Raw genomic sequence first — 19,482 nt, forward strand, 5'->3', positions numbered from 1 at the left:
AATCATTTGTGTGTTGGTTTGATGAATGCTAACTTCTGTAAGTTAAGAACCACTTGTCTAGGCTGAGTCAAACGTTCACTAGTGATATGTATGGAAAATGTCATGTACCCAGAGTACATCTGTTCTTGCCATGAAGTGCTGCAGATTCATATGCTTTGCATATATCGCTATCCAGTGTTGGGCTCGGAGTGTTACAAGTTGGTTTTCTTCGAAGAAGCTTTTTTCGAGTGACGGGATCGAGTGACTCCTCCTCTCGGTGATAGTGCGCATAGGCATCGACTCCTTTGCTAGATTGTTTTTCCGCAGGAGGGTGAAGTAAGGAGTGAAGACTTGTGTATGTACAAACATATATATATATATGTATATATATATATACACATACACACACACACACACACACATATATATAAATAAATAAAATAAAGAAGATGTCCATGCAATGTATATACATATCTACATAATAAAGTACTACAACGGTTACAGGTTTCCGGGGAGGAGGGAGGGTGCATGTGTATCTGCAGCATTACATGCCACGAACAGATGTACAGTGGGTAAGTGACATTTTTCGTTCGATGGCATGTGTAGCTGCAGATACACATGCTATGCACAGACTAAAAAGCAGTCCTTCTCCCGAAACAGCAGTGGCTATCCTGTAGGAGTTGTAGTAGTTTGAAATAAAGTTTTAAGTACAGCTTGACCAACATTGGCCTGTTGTTTTGAAAATACATCCACACTGTATTGTTTTGTAAATGTATTTGGAGCTGACCATGTGGCGGCTTTGCATATGTCTGCCATTGGTATGTTACTTAGAAAAGCCATGGAAGCACCTTTTTTCCTAGTGGAATGTGCTTCAGGGGTTACTAAAAGTTGTCTTTTTGCTTTAATATAACCTGTTTGGTTGCATCTTACGATCCATCTAGCTAATCCTTGTTTAGAGATAGGATTTCCTTTATGTGGCTGTTGAAAAGCTACAAAAAGCTGTTTAGTTTTTCTAAACTCTTTTGTTCTATCAACATAGTACATTAGAGCTCTTTTAAGGAAAAAGAGTATGAAGAACTCTTTCAGCAGCTGAGTCTGGCTGTGGGAAGAAGACTGGCAATTCCATTGCTTGGTTCATGTGAAAAGGAGAAACTACTTTTGGCAAAAAGTTTGGATTTGTCCTAAGTACTACTTTATGTTTGTGTACTTGGAAAAATGGTTCCTCCAGAGTGAATGCTTGTATTTCACTAACTCTTCTTACTGAGGTAATAGCTACTAAGAAAGCAACTTTCCAAGTGAGAAATTGAATATCACATGAATGCATGGGCTCGAATGGTGGTCCCATTAATCTTAGTTTCTTGAGCGAATGATTATGCTTATTTGTCCTGGTTTAATACCTGTGCTGACAAGGGATGTGTCATGTCTCCATCTGACACATGTAACATAGAGTTAATGTCGGATGTGGATCTCCACTTCACCACCTAGTCGCACTTATCTTACGAACCTTCTGCTCCTGTATCGGCTGTATATTTGACAAGTCGTGTTTCTATCTATATTCAATGACACTTTATACAATAATGTTATCAATGTTTAAATATGTATTCATAAATCACATTAACGATTGTTCCAAATTTATTTTACATGAGGTCCATCAATGACATCTTCAAATGAACTCAATGTATCCGTGTGCATTACAATACCCAATGCATATCGGGTCTAATGACCCTTTTTCAGGGGTCACTGCAACGAAGATCAAACCGCTAACTCCCAAAAACGCTAACCGCTGTTTGCACTGCCGGTATTAATGACGAAGCTGTTGCTGAACTTCCGCATTGCGCTATACGAACCAATCTCCAGGTATGTTAAAGGTACCTAGGGTTTGTAGATAACCATGAAAGGAATTAAGAAATTATCCAAAATACAGCACAATTTTGTTTTTTGAAAAATGGGGAAAAGGAGCTCTCTAGGAAACTGTTTTGTGTTCTAAAAAATGGCATCAACAAAATATTTGCTATGCTAGGATCAACATCTTTCCAGCTTTCAGGAACAAGTAGAGTTGCTAAAAATATTTACCACTGTTTTTGCATTTTTGTAAGTCATAGTCCGTTTTTCCTATCAACTTGCAGTTTGTGGTGGAAACAGATGGGAAACCCATGTGTGAATCCGGAAAGCTATACATTTCTGAAAAGCAGAAAGAAGTGCAAATTCAGGAAGGGGGCATTTGTGTAGATTGCTCATGGTTTTCTCAAAGAAACTAATGGTTGAGATCAAACATAATATAGAAAAATAAAACAAAACAGCAATGGCTGACAACGTTTTAATCTGTAACTTTTTGCCCCAACAGCGGATTTAGAAAATTAATATATTGTACCTCTGGTCGCAAAGATATTTATGGCTTGCTGTTCGTCGAAAAGCACACAATATTAAATACCAACAACTGAGCTGCAGTCCATAATGATTTTTCATTGTGTTAACTACTAATGCTTCAGTTCATATGGTTAAATCTAATAAATGAAAAGGAAGGAAGCCTATCCATTTTTAAATGTACCCAATGGGTTATCCTATACTGTCATGTGTCTCAGATAGCATTTTCACAAACATGTTCTTTTTAGCAAGCTGGCTTATATTTGGACGCTAATAATGGAGAGAAATTAAATTAAAAAAACATATGCTCTACTAGTCTGAGTTCCCACACTTCTCCTAATTAAAATGGTGCCCTGCTTGTGTAGGTAGATCTACTACCTGTGGCAGGAAAGGTCCCAAAATGCAATAAAGACATCAAATGTTCACCGTGAGAACGGATCCATTTTGGCTAGCAGTGGTATTTGGGCTTGTGGTCAGTTGACACCCAGGGAATCCTACCAAATGTAGGCACTTTTGAAATCTACACACCCAGCCAGTACAGGGTGGTGTGACTTGCATGGATCCCACTAGGTTTTCTTACCCCGAATGCCCTGCAAATCTCAAACTTTGGCTAAAATTACACATTTTTTCGGCTTTATGAGAAAGACAGTTCTGGAATCTGCAAGGATCCACAAAATGTGTGCCACCTAGTGTTCCCAAAACTCTCCACATAAAGACAGTACCCCAGGCGCCAAATAGCTTCACTTCCATTCAGTTTGACGGCAGCATTCTGCAAATCAATGACTGAAAAAAAAAAATAGTGCTGGATGAGAGGAACCACTTCCCATGTCACCAAACATTATTTTTCAAAAATAAAATCCTTCCAGTGCTTGCATCCGTAGGTTTTTCCATTGTCAGTGCCCTTAACGAACCACTTAGTTGCACAAAATATATGTTTTGCAGGTTGATGTACTTATTTTGTTAATATCCTGACATATGTTACAGAGGAAATTAAGGTTCCCTCTCTCTCTAAAGGTGCTATTTTCTTAAATGCAGTGAACAAGACCAGGGGCGCAACACTGTTCCTCTCTGCTGGCTGAGTAGGTTCAAGTGTGAGTAACAACTCCTGCACCAGTGTACTGACATTTCCATACGATGAACAAGCCATGGTTAACAGGCCCACACTGTTGCACTGACAATCATTATCATTACCCTGCTACCTATGGAAGAAGTAGCAATGTGAGTAATGGCGCATAAAGAAGTATGAAAATATCCTTAAACAAGTCGAACCACACAGTATCCTTTGAAGATGAGATGGTGGTTATTTAGAGGCTAGGCTTTACAACTTTGCACTTGCCCTGTTACAAAAAGATCTCTCTCTGGTGTTCTTCACTCAAAGTATTTCTGTAAAGAGGTTCAGTGTGTCTCCCACTCACATGTTTTGGTATTCTCCGCTTAGTCTGTCAGACTGTTCTCCACCTGTGGCATGTAGTCATAAGATGACCACCCCAACTGCACTGTATCGGGATCTTCGTCATGGCTTTGGTACTGGAAAGGCTCTATCTTTCACAATATTAGGCTTATTCCACTTTTTTATTTTATTCAGAACCTTGGTCATGATCAAAACTAGTTCCTCCAAAGACCATGGTGCTCGTATCTACTAGGCTTTTGGTCTTCCCTGTGTCAGACAAATGGAGAGGTTGCAAGTATAACAAGGAGTTCCAACAGGAATAATTTACGCAGCAGTAAGAGAGGTTGGAGTTTAAAATATCAAACCTACACAACTGAACTAGTAATCATTGAAAGAACAGCATTAATGCTCCTATAGAGCAATTTCTCCCCAAAAGGAACCCACATAAAGAGACAGAGGGCTTAAAATGAGCATTTTACATAGTAGGAGACTATGCCCCACAGGGTCTGGTATAATGGAAGTTTTAGGAGGGGGAATGTAAGAAAGATAAATGACAAGGGGGTCACAAATAGGAAAGATTTCTTCCAGGTGTGAGTTGGAGTGGCTTAGTATCCCATGAGGAGCTACATTGTACTAAGTGGCCATGTAAACTGGCTGAAAAAAAGAAGCAGGCCCTTAGTACAAATATGAGGACAAAGATGGAGTCCTTGTTGCAAAGGCAGAAAGCTGGTGTAGGACAGCCCCTTCTTTCTCTGCATATGCCTTTCAGCCAGAGAGAAACTGAGTAATTGTTAAAACTGCAACAGGAACATATGGAAAAAGGAGCCCAGAGGAAGCGGTCATATCCAGTAAAACACTGTGAAATTTGAAGGCAAGCAGCACTTATTCTGGAGTGTGGCTGCTGTCCAAATGTTCCATGACTCAATGCAGGTGTGACGCCTTATTAGATGTGGCCAGGTGCTTAGCAGTGCCACCGATATCCATCTCCAAACCGATATTAAAAGTTGAAGCTCCCTGGGCTTTATATCTATTTTAATCGGGTTTACAGGAATGAATTGATGAATATACATATCTGAAGCCAACAAAAAGACTTGACTGTTGGTCACCAATGCGGTCAACCCTTACACCCCCCACCTCCCCAAATGAGCCGGTGCTGCGATTCTTTTTTTCCTTGTCCTTTAACCTTATTCCTTATTGCATCCTTCTTTATCTTTCCTTTCATCCATTCCCTTAAAAATGTGGAGTCTCTGTGGAAATTGCCCAGTAATGCACCATGTGCATCCACCATTTGCTTGGGGTGGTACAAAGGAGTGAAAGGACGATATCGGACTTACAGCACTCTGGTACTCTTTATTAAGGACTAACTATTATCGAAAGGTTTTGCACAAACAGGTTTATTATAAAGTTACACTTTCTGAAACAAACAGGTGTAATTGGGTAGTTGTAGCCAAAGTTAGAGACAAATGCAAGTTATGCAGGCCATTTCAAAGTCACACATGATTCTACTTCTAGTCTTTCTGATTAACATTTAAGTTAAAAAAAATATATATGTTAAAGAACCAAATTGCAAATAGTCATAAAAATACCACCATAACATATACCACATGCCTGCAATCATCTTTAAGAAACTAGCCTGAAAATCATGAGGACCATACTTTTAAGATGTTTACCCTCTTCAGAGTCCCTCATATCTGCAGAAGTGTCACCAGAATCTTGCTTTCTTTGCCTCACACCTGTGCCTTTGTTCCCTTTTCTTTTCCCATCAAGCGATCTTCTTCTACCTAAATGAAAAGTAATACTATTAAATACCAGAATATGATTTATTTACAGAAAGAGAAAAGTAAGTTAATATAGAAACAATTGCATTAAAGAGAAAAAAGACAAGCAGATTCTAAAATTGAAACATGAAAGCATTAACCTGTTGCACCAAATACAACAGTTTGTCTTTAAATGTTTGAACAAATGTAAAGTTTCTTGAATAATATGTGAAATCACACATTTTTTTAAATGGATTAGGAAAATCAGCATTAAGGTGGTGGCCAAAGAGGTACTTATATATGCTTAACACACATTCTCCAGAAAACATCAAACATCAAGGCTGGTCTTAAAGCGAAAATTCTGAGGGTAGAGTGACATATGAACAATATGCAGTCTACCCCTCACTACACAATGGAAGCTATAGCCCTTGAGGCACAGTGCACGCTGAAAACAGATGCATCAAGATGTTTTTACTGATTAACCCAGATAACTAAATGAATCTAAACTGGGAGGAACTGCGACTCTGTAGTAGGTTCCAGCGTTACTGTTTTAAACATAGCTACAAAAAAATGAATAAAAGAAATGGGGGAATGGAGGCATGTCAACTGAAAAACAAGCACGCTCTTTTAATTCTCAAAAAAAATATAGAACTTCGAAATATGAGATTATTTAGTATTTCAAGATATAATTTGACAGACATATTTTATTAACCCTGAAATCAAAGGATGTTTTCGGACTGAGGACCTGGCTGAATGCCTGCTGAGATAGCTAAAGAATAAGTAGATGCCCTGTTAAAGGCTAGAGGACACTCTGTGTAAACTAGGTCTGAAAGGATTGCTTAATGTATGTTTTAAAACAGCATGTAAACCACCTTGGTCTGGCATCTGAAAAACTTGTGCATGCTTCCAGAGCCCAGGAATGTTTGATACAAGTAAAGTGTTTGTTGAAAGACCTTGCAAAATTAACAAGCATGTAAAATCTCAAAACTGTCAGGTACTTGGAACTAGTGCAGCAGCTGATCATTGAGATTGTTGTGATCATTCAGATTGCTTTTAAGATATCAAATAAAAAAATCTAGATAGATATGGAGGATCAAAGACACTGGGGGAAGTTCCAAAAGAACAATGCCTGCATCATCCACAGTAGTACTACCAATATCTTTTTAGTGAAGAATTACCAGTCAAACATTAATTAACAGAGGGAAAAAAAAAATCCAAACACAATGTTTCTTACCTGTTGGTGTAGTTTTGCAGCTTGAACAATTTTCTGGACTCACATCCTGTGCATTACTCCGCCATCTAGTGGTTGGATGCGGAATGGTCTCCAAAATCTTTTTGTCCTTTCTTTGTTTTTGTGTTTTGTTGTTGTTGGGCATCGACGTTCCTCAATTTGGTGTCTCAGTGACATTATCACACTTCCTCTAGAAGTTCCCACCTTTGGTCGGCATCTTCAGGTTCTTTTTCTTCCATCTTCATGGTGGCGGTGGGTGGGTCGCTTGTGAATCCAGAAAATTCTTCAAGCTGCAAAACGACACCAACAGGTCAGAAACTTTACATTTTGATTGTGAATCTTCTCTGGATTCACCTGATGTGTATTAACGGTGGTTGGGTTGAAGACGAAAACTGATTACTAAATAGAAGTTTACAACTTTTTGTTCCACTTGCTTCTTTGTTCATTTGTAAATCTATGCAGTAGCGTCTAGTGAAAGTGTGAATTGAGGACCATGAATCGGCTATTCAGATGTCTTGTAAAAGCGTAATGGTTGCTCCTTTTCTCCTTGTTGAGTGACCTCCTGGAGCAGATTGCAATGGTTTCCCTTCATTCTTGTGAGATAATTGAATTGTTCATGCTATTCATATTGCAGTTGAATTCTTGGTTACTGGTCTTCCTACAAAAATGTTTGCAAATGAAACAAAGAGTTGTTTTCCTAAAGGGCTTTGTCTTTTCAATATAAAACATTACTGCCTGTCTCACATATAGTGTGTGCAATGCTCTTTCTGCCTGATTCTTTGGATTTTGAAAGAAACTTGGTATTTGTATATTCTGGTTTACGTGGAATTGCGAAATGACTAGGTAAGAACTGAGGATCATTTTGTATTTGAAAATATGGATCTTATAAAGCGAGCGCCTGCAATTTACTTATCTTGCGCAGGAAAGTTATAGCCACTAGAAAGGCAGTCTTTAGAGTGAGCATCTGTAGATCTGCTCTATGTAATGGTTCAAAAGGACTATCCATTAACTGTGTGAGAACCACATTTAAGTTCCAAGCAGGAGCTCGTACCTTCTTTGGTAGTGAAATCTTCTTTGCACCGTCCAAAAACGTTTTCACTACTGGTGTTGTGAAAAAACCTCTCTCTATGTGTCTCCTTGTGTATGCCAATATAGCAGCCAAATGTACCTTTAAAGAAGAATAGTTTAAACTGCATTCAAGAAGATGTGATAATTATTTTAACACCGTCTTATCTTTTATATTCTTTTTTTAGAAGCACTTGTTTATAAACAACACCATATTGTGTGTATCTTCCATTTAACGATATAGCATTTTCTAGTAGTAGGTTTTCTTGATTCTCTAAGGATAGCAATTGCTTTTTCAGGGAGCTTTAGATGTCTGAATTTTAAGTCCTAAGGAGCCATGCTGCCAGGTTCAAAGATTTTGGTTCTGATTGTAGAAGCCCTCTTTTTTTCCATTGACAATAGGTATTGTCTTTTTGGTAGTTTTATTATTTTTGCGTGTGCCAAGTTGATCAGTTCTGAAAACCATGTTTGTCTTGCCCACTGTGGTGCAATTAGAATTAATATCATTTTTCTGATCTTGCATTTTATGATCACCCGGTGTATCAGCGGTATTGAGGGCAAAGCATACGCAAATCTCCCTAACCAGTTTATCAACAGTGCATTACACAGAGATTGGAGGTATGGCCATTTGAAACCGAAGCTTTGGCATTTTACATTCAAAGGTGTTGCGAATAGGTCTATTTCTTGAGTTCCCATTCCTGAAAGATCCTCTGAAGAATTGACTGGTTGAGTTCCCATTTGTGAGAGCATGAAGCTTGTCTGCTCAATCTATCCGCCTCGAGATTGTTCTCAATTGGTAGATGTACTGCTAGTAGGTCTATCTTTCTTTGGATTGTCCATCTCCAAATTTCTTGTACTAATTCAGACAGAGTTAAAGATTGTGTTCCCAATGTTTGATAATATAGAACATAGCCGTTGTATTGTCTGTTTGGACCAATATTGTCCTTCCCCAAAGCTCTTTCTAAAAAACTTTTAAGGCTAGGAACACTATATTTAGTTCCAAAATGTTGATATGTTGAACCGCATCCCGATTCTTCCACACCCCTCGTACTATGAGATTACCCATGTTTGTACCCCATCCCATATGAGAAGAGTCTGTTGTGATGGTCACTGTAGGAGTTGTTTGGAGAATTGTATTCCCTCGAGTTCTATGTGCACTCTTCCACAAAGCTCTCTCTTCCTCCACCTTCTGCGTGACAACCAGTAGATCTTCCCACTTCTCTGTTGCCTGTGACCATTGATTTTGCAGTCCTTTTTGTACTAGTCTCATGTGAAGTCTTGAATAAGGGATCAAAGGGATACAGGAAGCCATCAGTCACAGTAACTTCCCCACCGTCCTTGCAGTCAGAACTTGGGCCTTCTGGTAGTGCAGTGCTTCATTCAATATAGTCTTGATTCTCTTATATCTGGGGTACGCTTTACCTTGGATAGAGTTCATTCTTGCTCAAAGAAACATCTTTTCTTGCTCCAGGTCTGTAGATGATTTCTCCATATTTGTTGAGAATCCCAAGGTGAATAGTGTTTTTATAACTTGTTGAATGTGCTGCTTGCATTTTGTAGGAGTCTGCTCTTATTAGTCAATCATCCAGATAAAGGGTAGACATGAACGTCTTGTCTTCTCAGATGTGCTTCCACCGCTGCAAGGCATTTTGTGAATACCCTTGGGGCTGATCTTATTCCAAAGGCAAGAATTTTGAATTGGTAATGTTTTTTGTCTACAATGAATCCGAGATATATTTTGGGTTTTGCATTCATTGGAATGTGCAAACAGGTGTCCTTTAAGTCTATTATTGCCTTAAAATATCTGATTTTTACTTGTGGTATAACTTCTTGTAACGTTGTTATTTTAAATTTTTGTGTTTTTTTTAATTTCTTCATAAATCTTGGGTCTAGAATAGGTCATAGGGATCCATCTACTTTGAAATAGGGAAATACATTGAAAACTCATCTTTTAATTGCTAACTTTGGAACCCACTCTATAGCCTATTTCTCAAGCAACTACTCCACTTCCTTGAGTAGGCTGGTTGTTTCTTCGTTTGAAAGAGCTCTCGTCTTTGGGCTTTTTGGTGGCAGTGTTTTTAACAGTTCTATGCAATATTCGTATTGGATTATATTTATAAATCCTTTTGTCTGATGTGACCTTCACTCCTGAAGAAAGTTGTTTATTCTTCCTCTTACCAGTGTTTCGTGTAGGAGAGGAGGGTCTTTGCTTTCCTTCCTCAGTGATGTTGTTTGAGGGAGTGTTTGAAGTGCCGGCAAGTCACTTATTTGAGGGTGTTGCCCCTCCTCTCTGTGGAAGCCCTCTTCCACTTATTCTGCCTCGAAAGGACTGCCTGCAAACTTTGTCATCGTTGACTGCCTCCTTTGAATGATTGGTGCAAACTGCTTGACTGGATGTTACCCCTTCTAGTCAGTCTTCTTAGAAGAGCTGTACCTCTGCACATGCTCTCTCTGAAATGGACCACTCTCATGGATCTGGCAGTATCATTATTCTTTTTCAGCTGATTTAAAGTCTCATCAACTGCAATCAGAATAGATGTTCTCCACTGAATGTGGCATTCAGAATGTTCACCTGTATCTCTGGTTTGAACTCAGATATTCTAAGCCACAAGTGGCGTCGTACTGTAATAGCCGTCACCATGTGTCCAGTGCAGACTTTAGGCAGGTGTTGGCAATGTGCTTGCCCTCTTCCACCACATTTGCTTCCCTCTTCCATTATTGTTCCGGTAGATGTTTCATTAACTCTGCCATCTCATCCTAGTTTTGGTACGCAGAGCGGTTTAGCAGAGCGTTTGAATTTGTGATGCACCATTGATTTGTTGCGCTTCTTTTGCCTTTCTGGCCCATGAGATCCATCTTTTCAGTTTCCTTGTCTGGAGGGGGGTTGAGGTTGATGGGATGATGGTCCTTTTCCTGGCAGTAGCTGTAATAATAGAATTAGCTGGCACTGAACCCTTTATATATGTAGGATCTTTGGATGAGGACTTATATTTCTTTTCTGCCCTCGGAGTGACTGCCCTGCATAAGGCTGGTTCTTTGAAGGCCTCCCTTCCTTGGTCTAACACACTTGGTAACATGGGAAGATACTGATTCCTGGATTGAATGGGTAAAAAAAGTCTCTAACAAGAAGTATGCCTGTGGTTTCTCCTCTTCCAATTGTACCCCATATTTATCAGCTGCTGCCTTTATCACCTGGGTGTACATGTCTAGGTCATCTGGTGGTGATGGTTTGTGAGGGTAAACCTTTACTGCTTCCTCAGGTGATTCCGTTTCCAAATCCTACCAGGGAGCCTTTGAGTATTCAGAACCTACAGAAGCTTGATAGAGACCAGAAAGATGCTCCTCTTCATCTTCATAATAGAGTTATTCTTCTTCCTCTGGTTGTGGCTCTGGTGTTAAAGGTGACTCCATTTCTTTGACACCTAACTGTCCATGCTCCATTGTTGCTAAGGGTACTTTTCGAATTCTAAAATTCTTTTAGACTTTCAGCTAGTTCTATGCATTTCTGGAAAAGAATCGCCATTTCGGGCTTAGAGCTGTTTTTCTTTTTCGCTGTTTGGAATCCAGCTTGTTGGCCAACATCCTCTTTGACGTTAAAGAGTGTTTTTTCGACAGATCAATGGTCTAGCTTGGCGGCTGCAGACGTGATTTTTCCCCTGTCCATCTTTTGACTACTATGATTTTTCCGGGATTTTCCCCTCTGCGCTCTACCGATCATGGGTTCCAAGGGGATCCTTATTTCAGGATGTAGCTGCGATCGCCATTTTCTTTGACACTGAGGCTCCTATTATAGCTCTCGAGTCGGTTTTACGTGAATCAGGGATGTTTTTTTTAGGTGGACTATGCGAATGTTTGAATTCGTCGACGTACAAGCCCAGGGGTTCAAAGTCAACCTCTGCTGCTTCTCCCTCTGCTCCTTCGACAACCTTTTCTCCTAGTCACTCTCCATCTTAAATCTCGAAAAGAAGAGGTTGTATTGACTTTGCATGGTGTCATGTGCCAGCCTCTGCTTTTCGCTAACTCTTAGCATCTTCAATGAAATTGTGGCGCAGACGTTGCAGTCCTCGCTTCGATGGTTCACTGGCAAGTGCAGATTACAGACCGGATGATTGTCTTTTTGAGAGTGCTTGTGACGGCAATTCTTATGGGAACTGGAAAGGCGTGCTCTCCATTAAGCCGTCCAGGGAGCTCTCTGCACGGGCAGTCTCTGAAAATCTTGAAACAACCTCTTTGCCTTCTTCTTCGATCTTCTGTGCGAGTTCCTGTTGGTCAGCTGTAGCTTCCTTAAAATTTTTGGAGATGTTCTCTGCAATTTCGTGTACTTTACTTCCAAGTGTTGGAGAGCCTCCAGCAAGTGTCCAGACCCAACAGCAGAAAAAAAAAGGAATCTGAACATGATGAACAAAGGTGGGAACTTCCGGAGGAAGTGCAGCGATGACACGGGGACACTAAATGGAGGTAAGTTGAAGCCCAACATCAAAACACAAAAACAAAGAAAGGACAACGTCTTTGGAGACAATTCAGGAACCAACAACTAGATGGCGGACTAGGGAACAGCATGCAAATCCATAAAAAATTCATACTGCAAAACCAATACAGGGTTCAGTTTGGTCTTCTACTGTAAAGCTGAGGTCATTGAACAATGAGTCATGTAGGATATAACAAAATCTGTGTGGTAGACCACACTTCATTCAGAAAACTTAAAATACTTTCAAGTTAAGTTTCAAATATCTGAAATGCAAAAGGTGTGTCTACTACTGTACAACCTAGACGCAATTCATTTTTTTGCTTGGATGAGTAGGTGATATCTAAAACAAAGTTTCAAAGTTACTGATTTTTGCTGCAACCAACTTAAGCTTAGTTCAGTAAAGTGATCTCAGGTAACATGAGTTGGAAACTTTTTTGATTCTTTGAAGGACTCAACAGAAGAGAGGGTCAGAGGCCAAACTCGATTACCAAAGAACCTGCCACACCATATAAGTAGTCACTGAGTTACTGTAAAAAGGAAAATCCTAGTCTGACCATTAGGGAGGTGGAGAATGAAGATATTCAGGTAAATAGACCTGCATATAATTAAATCTGGATTACTGCTGAAGATTGTATCAACTGTTCTAAGCTTTGTTTTCATTCAAAGCTGAACCATGGCTTTGACCAAAGCCAATAGGTTAGGGGTGCTGCAAATATTTGTTTTTCCCACAGATTCACACCTGCCATTGTATGCAATTTAATAGATGGAGTCTCATAACTGAAAAAGATTGCTTGCCTCAACGTCAAGGATTTCAGTCTTTCAATAAGAGGCAGTACAGGATTTATACCAAATTAGAAAGAAATCTTGATGGAAGTGAAGAGCTGTTCTTACTAAGGGACAAGATTAAACATATATTAAATTAATCTTAAGCACCAGGATCAAAACAATAGATTTTTTGGTTTCATCCATTTATGTTCAAATCAAGGGCTGTTGAAAGCAATATTTCTATCCTCCACAGACTGTTCAGTGTTTTGATGGGGAAGTAGGAGTTAGATTGAAAGTACACAATGCAACTTTGACAGGTGGGTTTATCATCCTGTTAAGAAATCGCTGTGAATAGGTGGATAATCTCCTTCATTTAATGAGTCTTGAAGAAGCAGAGGCAAGAAGACACTTCTCAAGGTATCATATCATTCAGTTTAGACCGTCCTTTCGATATTAAACTCCCAGGCTTTAAAAGACAAATTTTAAATTTGGCTTGATAGTGCAACTGTCGCCAAACCTTAAGTGATCTACAGAAAAAGGGCTTCCAGAAAACACTAAAGAGAGAGGGGCTTTGGCTCTTCTCAAATGTTGGTTTCCTTATATACAGATTTTGGTTGTGCAGATGTATGCTTCTGCTGAAAAAGACTGCCTGGAATGAATTGTTGCCTTGTGGAAACGCTTATGCTCAACACAGCAGAACTGAGGTGGTTATGGTGACAAGCAACTGGTCAAAGTTGTGGGTCTGATCAATTTATTATGAAAGGTTATGTCAAATGAAGCAGGCCTGACTTCTTTATTGTGAAATATGTATGTTGTACCCATTAGTCATTAATGGGTGGGTTGTCATTACACTGTGTTAAAGCTCATAGACAATATTTTGTTTCAGGGAAGCTCACAGATTACTATAGTAAGCAAGGGTTTTGGCACCGATTACCCCTGTAACGAACCTCTGTGGTAGCATATTTACACTTTGAGAATCCATGTTATACCATTTCCAAATGGATTGCAATTTTAAATTTGTAATTTTAGGACTACTGAGAGATAGGATTTGGCTCTGTCCAAATATTGATACCCTTGAGTACAGTTTTTAATTGAGCAGAAATGGTGTGCTTCTACTGAAATGGAGTGCTTGTATTCAACACATACACTAGGGCTGAGTTGTTTACTGTAAAAGCAAGTAATCCTTTAAGGACTGGTTGTTATTATACTGTTTTAAAGCATTTAGACATGTATTGCAGTTACAGGGACACTGACAGGCTACTGTAGCAAGAAAGGGTTTTGGTCTCACCCTCTAGCTCCCTCTATTACCTACCCTGATGGTAGAAGACCTGCACTTTGATAGTCCTTGTTACCCCTCCTAGGAAGTATTAAATTTTGTTTTGACCAATTGTAATTGTGTGTATTTATAATTTCTGACTATGTGCCTGATGTTTGCTTTGGGGAAATGTTTATACAAAAGTTATTGGGCCTGAGTTTATTATGATATCAAGCCAATTGTAAAGTCTATAGGCCTGATTGTCTTGTTGTCAAAATGAAAATGTTGTGAAAATGTATGCCAGATGCCAAGTGTTGTTAAAGCAAATACGTTTTTAACAGTGTCTTCTTGCTTCACTGCCTTGAAGGCTCTTGAGAGAGATTTTATTACATGGAATCTCACAATTTACTGTAGTAGGCAAGAAATCTGGTGTGATTTAACCCTTCTGACAAAAACTTGGAGTTGAAGCTGCACAATGTGAGAATTCATTGGAGGCACTTTTCAGAGGGAATGTATGTTGTTTCCTATGTTTTTTTTTGTAAATATTTGCAGTTGACGTGTGCCTGATAGTTGTCAACTCATATGCAATATACAGGAGGCGTCCGTTGGTTATCACGACAACCAACTATACAGGCTATAGGCTTGAAAAGTTATGCAAGATGCCAGAGGTCTGATCTCTTTATAATGAAAATTTACAACAGTTAGTGGGCCTGACTTACTCTGAAATGCAAACACGAGTTTAAGGGTGGATTGTTATAACACTGCATTGAAGTTGTAGAATGGTAACTTGTCATAAATCTCACAAATTACTCAAGGATTTCAGTGTTGCTTTTCCCCTCAAAAAAAAAAAAAATCGGTGCAATTTTTAATGTTGTAATCCTTATTAGTTGTATATTGTTTTCCAACTGTAATTTGACGTTGCTGTTTTCCCAACAGCTAGACTGTGAGAACAGTAATGCTTGATACATTAGGCCTGAGTGGGTTATGACGACTGAACAGATCTGTTTATCATGAAAAGTCATGGTAAAGACAGTAGGCCTGACATTTATTGTTAAAAGCATCCATTAAAGACAGTCAGCCTTTACGAGTGGATTGTCCCAACACTAAGTTAATGCCCGTAGACCGGTATTTGATACATGGAATCCCATGGGCTACTGTAGTAATATAGGACTGTAGAGTTGGTTACATCCTTTAACAATCCCTGGGAGTAGAATATTTTCTCTGTATTACAGAGTATACAAGGAAGACACACTTCTAATTACCCATTTTCCATTTGTACCAAGCTTTGGGTGTAGATCAGTGACAGTAAGGATTTTATTAACTGTGGGTTTATAAAATCAAAAATACAGAACACAAAGGAAGGAAGATAGGGAGTGAAGTGGGCTGGGGTGCAAAATACAGTATGGGTGGCAAAAAGGCAGTGCTTGTGAGGGTGGAAATAAGAGTTGTGTGTGGTTGGGATGAGTGTGTGGGTTGGGAGAGATTTGTACATAGTGGACAGATGGAGGTAAGGTAGATGGGAAGTGGTAAAATTGGATGCAAGGATGAGGGTGTGGATGGGTAGTGCAAGAGTGAATGAGAGCAATGAATGTGGATGAGCATGAAAACAGTCAATGGTAGAGAAAAGATAGTGGCAGGGTTGGAATAGGTACTGGATAAATGGAATCTGGTAGTGGATTGGTGGGAAAGTAGATGGGTGGGGCGATGGAGAGGGGATGGTTGGGGCAAGAGGGGATAGATGTAGCTGGGAAGATGAGAGAGTGGAATGGTGGAGGTGACAGAAGCCGGACAGTGAGAGAGTGGACAGGTGGGGTTGAAAGAAGATGCAAGTTTGAAAGTGGGTGGGAGAAGGAGGGTGTAGGTGGTGATGAGAAACGATGGATGGAGACAAGAGCGTAGATTCTGTTTGAAAGTCGTTAACATTGAGAAGGTGAAATTAAGTTTGGGTGAGCCGGTAGATGGTGTTAAAGTGGGTGAGAAAATGGGCACAGGGGGAAGAGAGATACAGTGAGAGTGATGGGGTTAGAGTGAATGCAGAATGTGAATGTTGAGGCAGGGCACGGATAAGGAATGGGGCATAGATGAGAAGAGGTGAGAAAGGGGGTGAGGAGGAATGCAGTGGTTAAGTGTATATAGAGCATGTGCATGTGAATTTGGTTGGGTGACTGAAAATGGTAGCCAGTGAGCATCTGTGGTGGTGAGAGTAGGTGGGTATGTGATAGTAGGCAGTAGTCAGAGCGGATGGGTAATATGGGAATGTGGCTCAGGTTCCCATTCATCTTTTCAATCAGACATTGCATTTTTGACATTTCTCTCTTAGATTCTTTGACATCAATGCATTCATAATTTCAGGCGAGAGTGTAGGTACATGAGAGAGTTGATGAGGGCATGAGTGTGGAGAGGAATGTATGAGAGAACATACAGAGGGGCAAAGTGGCTGGGGAGAGAGGAGTTTAGTGATACCTGCTCCAACAACAGCCCAGTTGTTGAAATAATTTGCTGCTAGGGTCAGCTGGAACTAATTTGTTCTACACTCCAAACCATATTCAAAGATTTTTTTTTACTACAATGTATCTGGCCTGGAAGAAGAAAACAAGCTTTGAGCCAAACAAGGAATACATTTTGTAACTTTTCTTTTTGTACCACAGTTGTAGCTTCTCTCCAGAAGTGTGGTCATGCTACCAGATTCCTGTTTCTGTAATCAAAAAAAAAAAAAATCAATCTGTGTTTTAGTTTTTCTCTTCCTGCTTCAGAGTTATCATGACTTCAGAGCTAAAGGTGATGAGGACACTTTTACATTCAGGGCAAATTTCCAGCCATGCTTGAAGCTGACAACAGGCAGACTCTCTCTCGGAAAAAACAAAGGTTACAGGGACGTTTAGAAATTTTTAAAAAAATGAAAAAATTCACTTACAAAACCAAAGGTTACAGGGACATTATAGTTAGGTTCAGAATTTACTCCACAAAACCTTAGACATTCAGCAGTTAAGAGTTATTTCAAGGAACTAAAACTCGCACCCCACTATGCACAGTTTTCTTTTCCAGTAATTTGACTGCTAATGTTTCATTGATATTTTTACTGATGTTATCAAAGTTGTCATGAGTGCTGTAATATCTGGGGTAATTAACGGTGGATGGAGAGGACGCAAGTTATAGTTACCATAGGGCACGAGTTATAGTTACTTGTAATAACTAACTGTAACTGTTGAATTTATAAGGTTTTGAGCGAGTAAATTCAGAACCTAACTATAATGTCCATGTAACCTGTAATCTGAACATAACTATAACGTCCCTGTAAGATTAGCTTTTCCAGTGAATTTCTATGTTTTTTTTTTTTTAACTTTAAGTATTACTTTTTATTATTCCAACCACTGCCGCACATGGTGTGCACAGTTGTGGACCCACAGGACCTGGCCGACTTGCGGGGAAGGGGTTGGCTGCAGGGCTTGGCCGTAGCCTACCCCAAATAAGCATTCAACTCTAGCGTCACGCATGGCCAGTGACCAGGCCGTGCGTCCAACTCCCTTGAAGTAGCCAACCCCCTGTAAGCAGCCATCCCTCCATAAGCAGCCAACTCCACGCTACGCAGGGCATTTGTCTGCACACAGTGGGTTAGACGCAGGGCCTGGCCGCATGGCCCACATCTGACTTGGCCTGGCCAATTTTTCAAAGGGGGGTATGGCCACCCTCCCTTTGCTGATTTTGGCCTTGGGGACCCCATCCACCGTGGGTCTGCCTAATTATTTTAAGGGAAGGGGAACTGTGCACTCACCTTCCTCCCCAGCCCGATTTTGGCTCGGGGACCCCAACCCCCAGGGCCCGGCCTATGTTAAATAGGGGGAGAGAGGCCGTGCAGCCCCCCATCCTCAGGCTGATTTTGGCCCCTGGGGCTCAGCCGCTTGTACCTGGGTGATGTGGCCCCACCGGTCAGGAATAAGGCTGTATGCGGTCCAGGTCCCGCCCGAAACTCTGCTGCACGTATTTGCGGCGCTTCATGCACACCACTTGTCATCCCCTCTTGTTCTAGAAGTGGTCATCAGCGTCACCTGCCCTATGGTAAAGCTCATGTAGCTGCAGGGTCAGGACATTGGTGGAGAAGATGCACTTCTCAGTGCTATTCTGTGAATGGACTACAATTCCCAGGTTTCTAGAGGCAGCGGCCTCTTGGGGTGTGGCAGGTCTATAAAGCCCAGCCACACCCAAGCACATTTTGAAGACTTCGATGCAGGCAGACCTCATGGGGGTTCCTCTGAAGAAGAGGACATTTCCTGCATGGCAGATTGACAGCAAATTGGAGTATCCTTGTTTCCATGGTGAATTCAGATACGAGTAGGTCGTACTCGAGGCGGTAAGGTCTTGATGAGCCCAATCTTGAAGGGAATTGCTACTGCCAAAGAGTAAAGCGCCCCTTAGCACAACGAGCAAAGCGCTTTCAGTCCAAAGAGTAAAGCGCTCAAGGCACGACGATAAAATCACTTCAGGCCAAACGAGTAAAGCGCCTTGGCGCGACGATCAGAGCGCTTCGGACCACATGAGTAAAGCGCCCCTTAGCAGAACGAGCAAAGCGCTTCAGGCCACACGTGTAAAGCGGCCTTGGCACGATAATCAAAGCGCTCCAGGCCACACGAGTAAATCGCCCTTAGCACGGCAATCAAAAGCGTTTCAGGCCACACGAGTAAAGCGACCTTGGCACGACGATCAAAACGCTTCATGCCACATGAGTAAAGTGCCCCCTCAGCACAACGAGCAAAGCCCTTCAGGCCACAAGAGTAAAGCGCCCTTGGCACGAGGATCAAAACGCTTCAGGCCACATGAGTAAATCGCCCCTTAGCACAACGAGCGTAGCGCTTCAGACAAAGCAAGTAAAAGCGCTCTCTGGCATAATGAACAAAGCGCTTCATGTAGGATGATCAAAGCGCTTCATGAAAAACAAACAAGGCGCTTCTGCCCAACAAACAAAGTGCTTCAAGTTCAATGAGTAAAACTTTCAGGCCTTAGTAGTAAATGTGAAAACGTTTTGGAGATAAGCAATTTATAGTTTCATTGTTTTTGGGAAGCATAATATGTGAGATACATATTTAAGTCTTTGAGAATTTCTAGGCTGAGATCAAACATTTATGTTATGAATGCATAGTTGTTACATGATTGATATTCAGAGTATGACCATAGTCCAAAGTTCTTGCCATCTATAGGTTCAGAGGTTGCAGT

At 40.6% G+C, this 19,482-nt stretch overlaps 1 protein-coding gene across 5 annotated transcripts in view; it reads right to left on the bottom strand.

Moving 5' to 3' along the window:
- The window catches only part of PRDM2 (PR/SET domain 2), a 501,039-nt gene that overhangs the window by 59,245 nt on the left and 422,312 nt on the right, over positions 1-19,482 (bottom strand). For 2 of the 5 annotated variants that reach the window (XM_069240787.1, XM_069240790.1), the window contains one exon: positions 5,404-5,514. In XM_069240787.1, the coding sequence (XP_069096888.1) occupies positions 5,404-5,514 (111 nt within the window). Of the gene's footprint in view, positions 1-2,052; positions 2,161-5,388; positions 5,515-6,724; positions 6,991-19,482 lie in introns of those variants that run through there. The other 3 variants (XM_069240789.1, XM_069240785.1, XM_069240786.1) reach the window with 3 other exon arrangements.

Source organism: Pleurodeles waltl, chromosome 6 (assembly GCF_031143425.1).
Source record: "Pleurodeles waltl isolate 20211129_DDA chromosome 6, aPleWal1.hap1.20221129, whole genome shotgun sequence".
Classification (NCBI taxonomy): Eukaryota; Metazoa; Chordata; class Amphibia; order Caudata; family Salamandridae; genus Pleurodeles; species Pleurodeles waltl.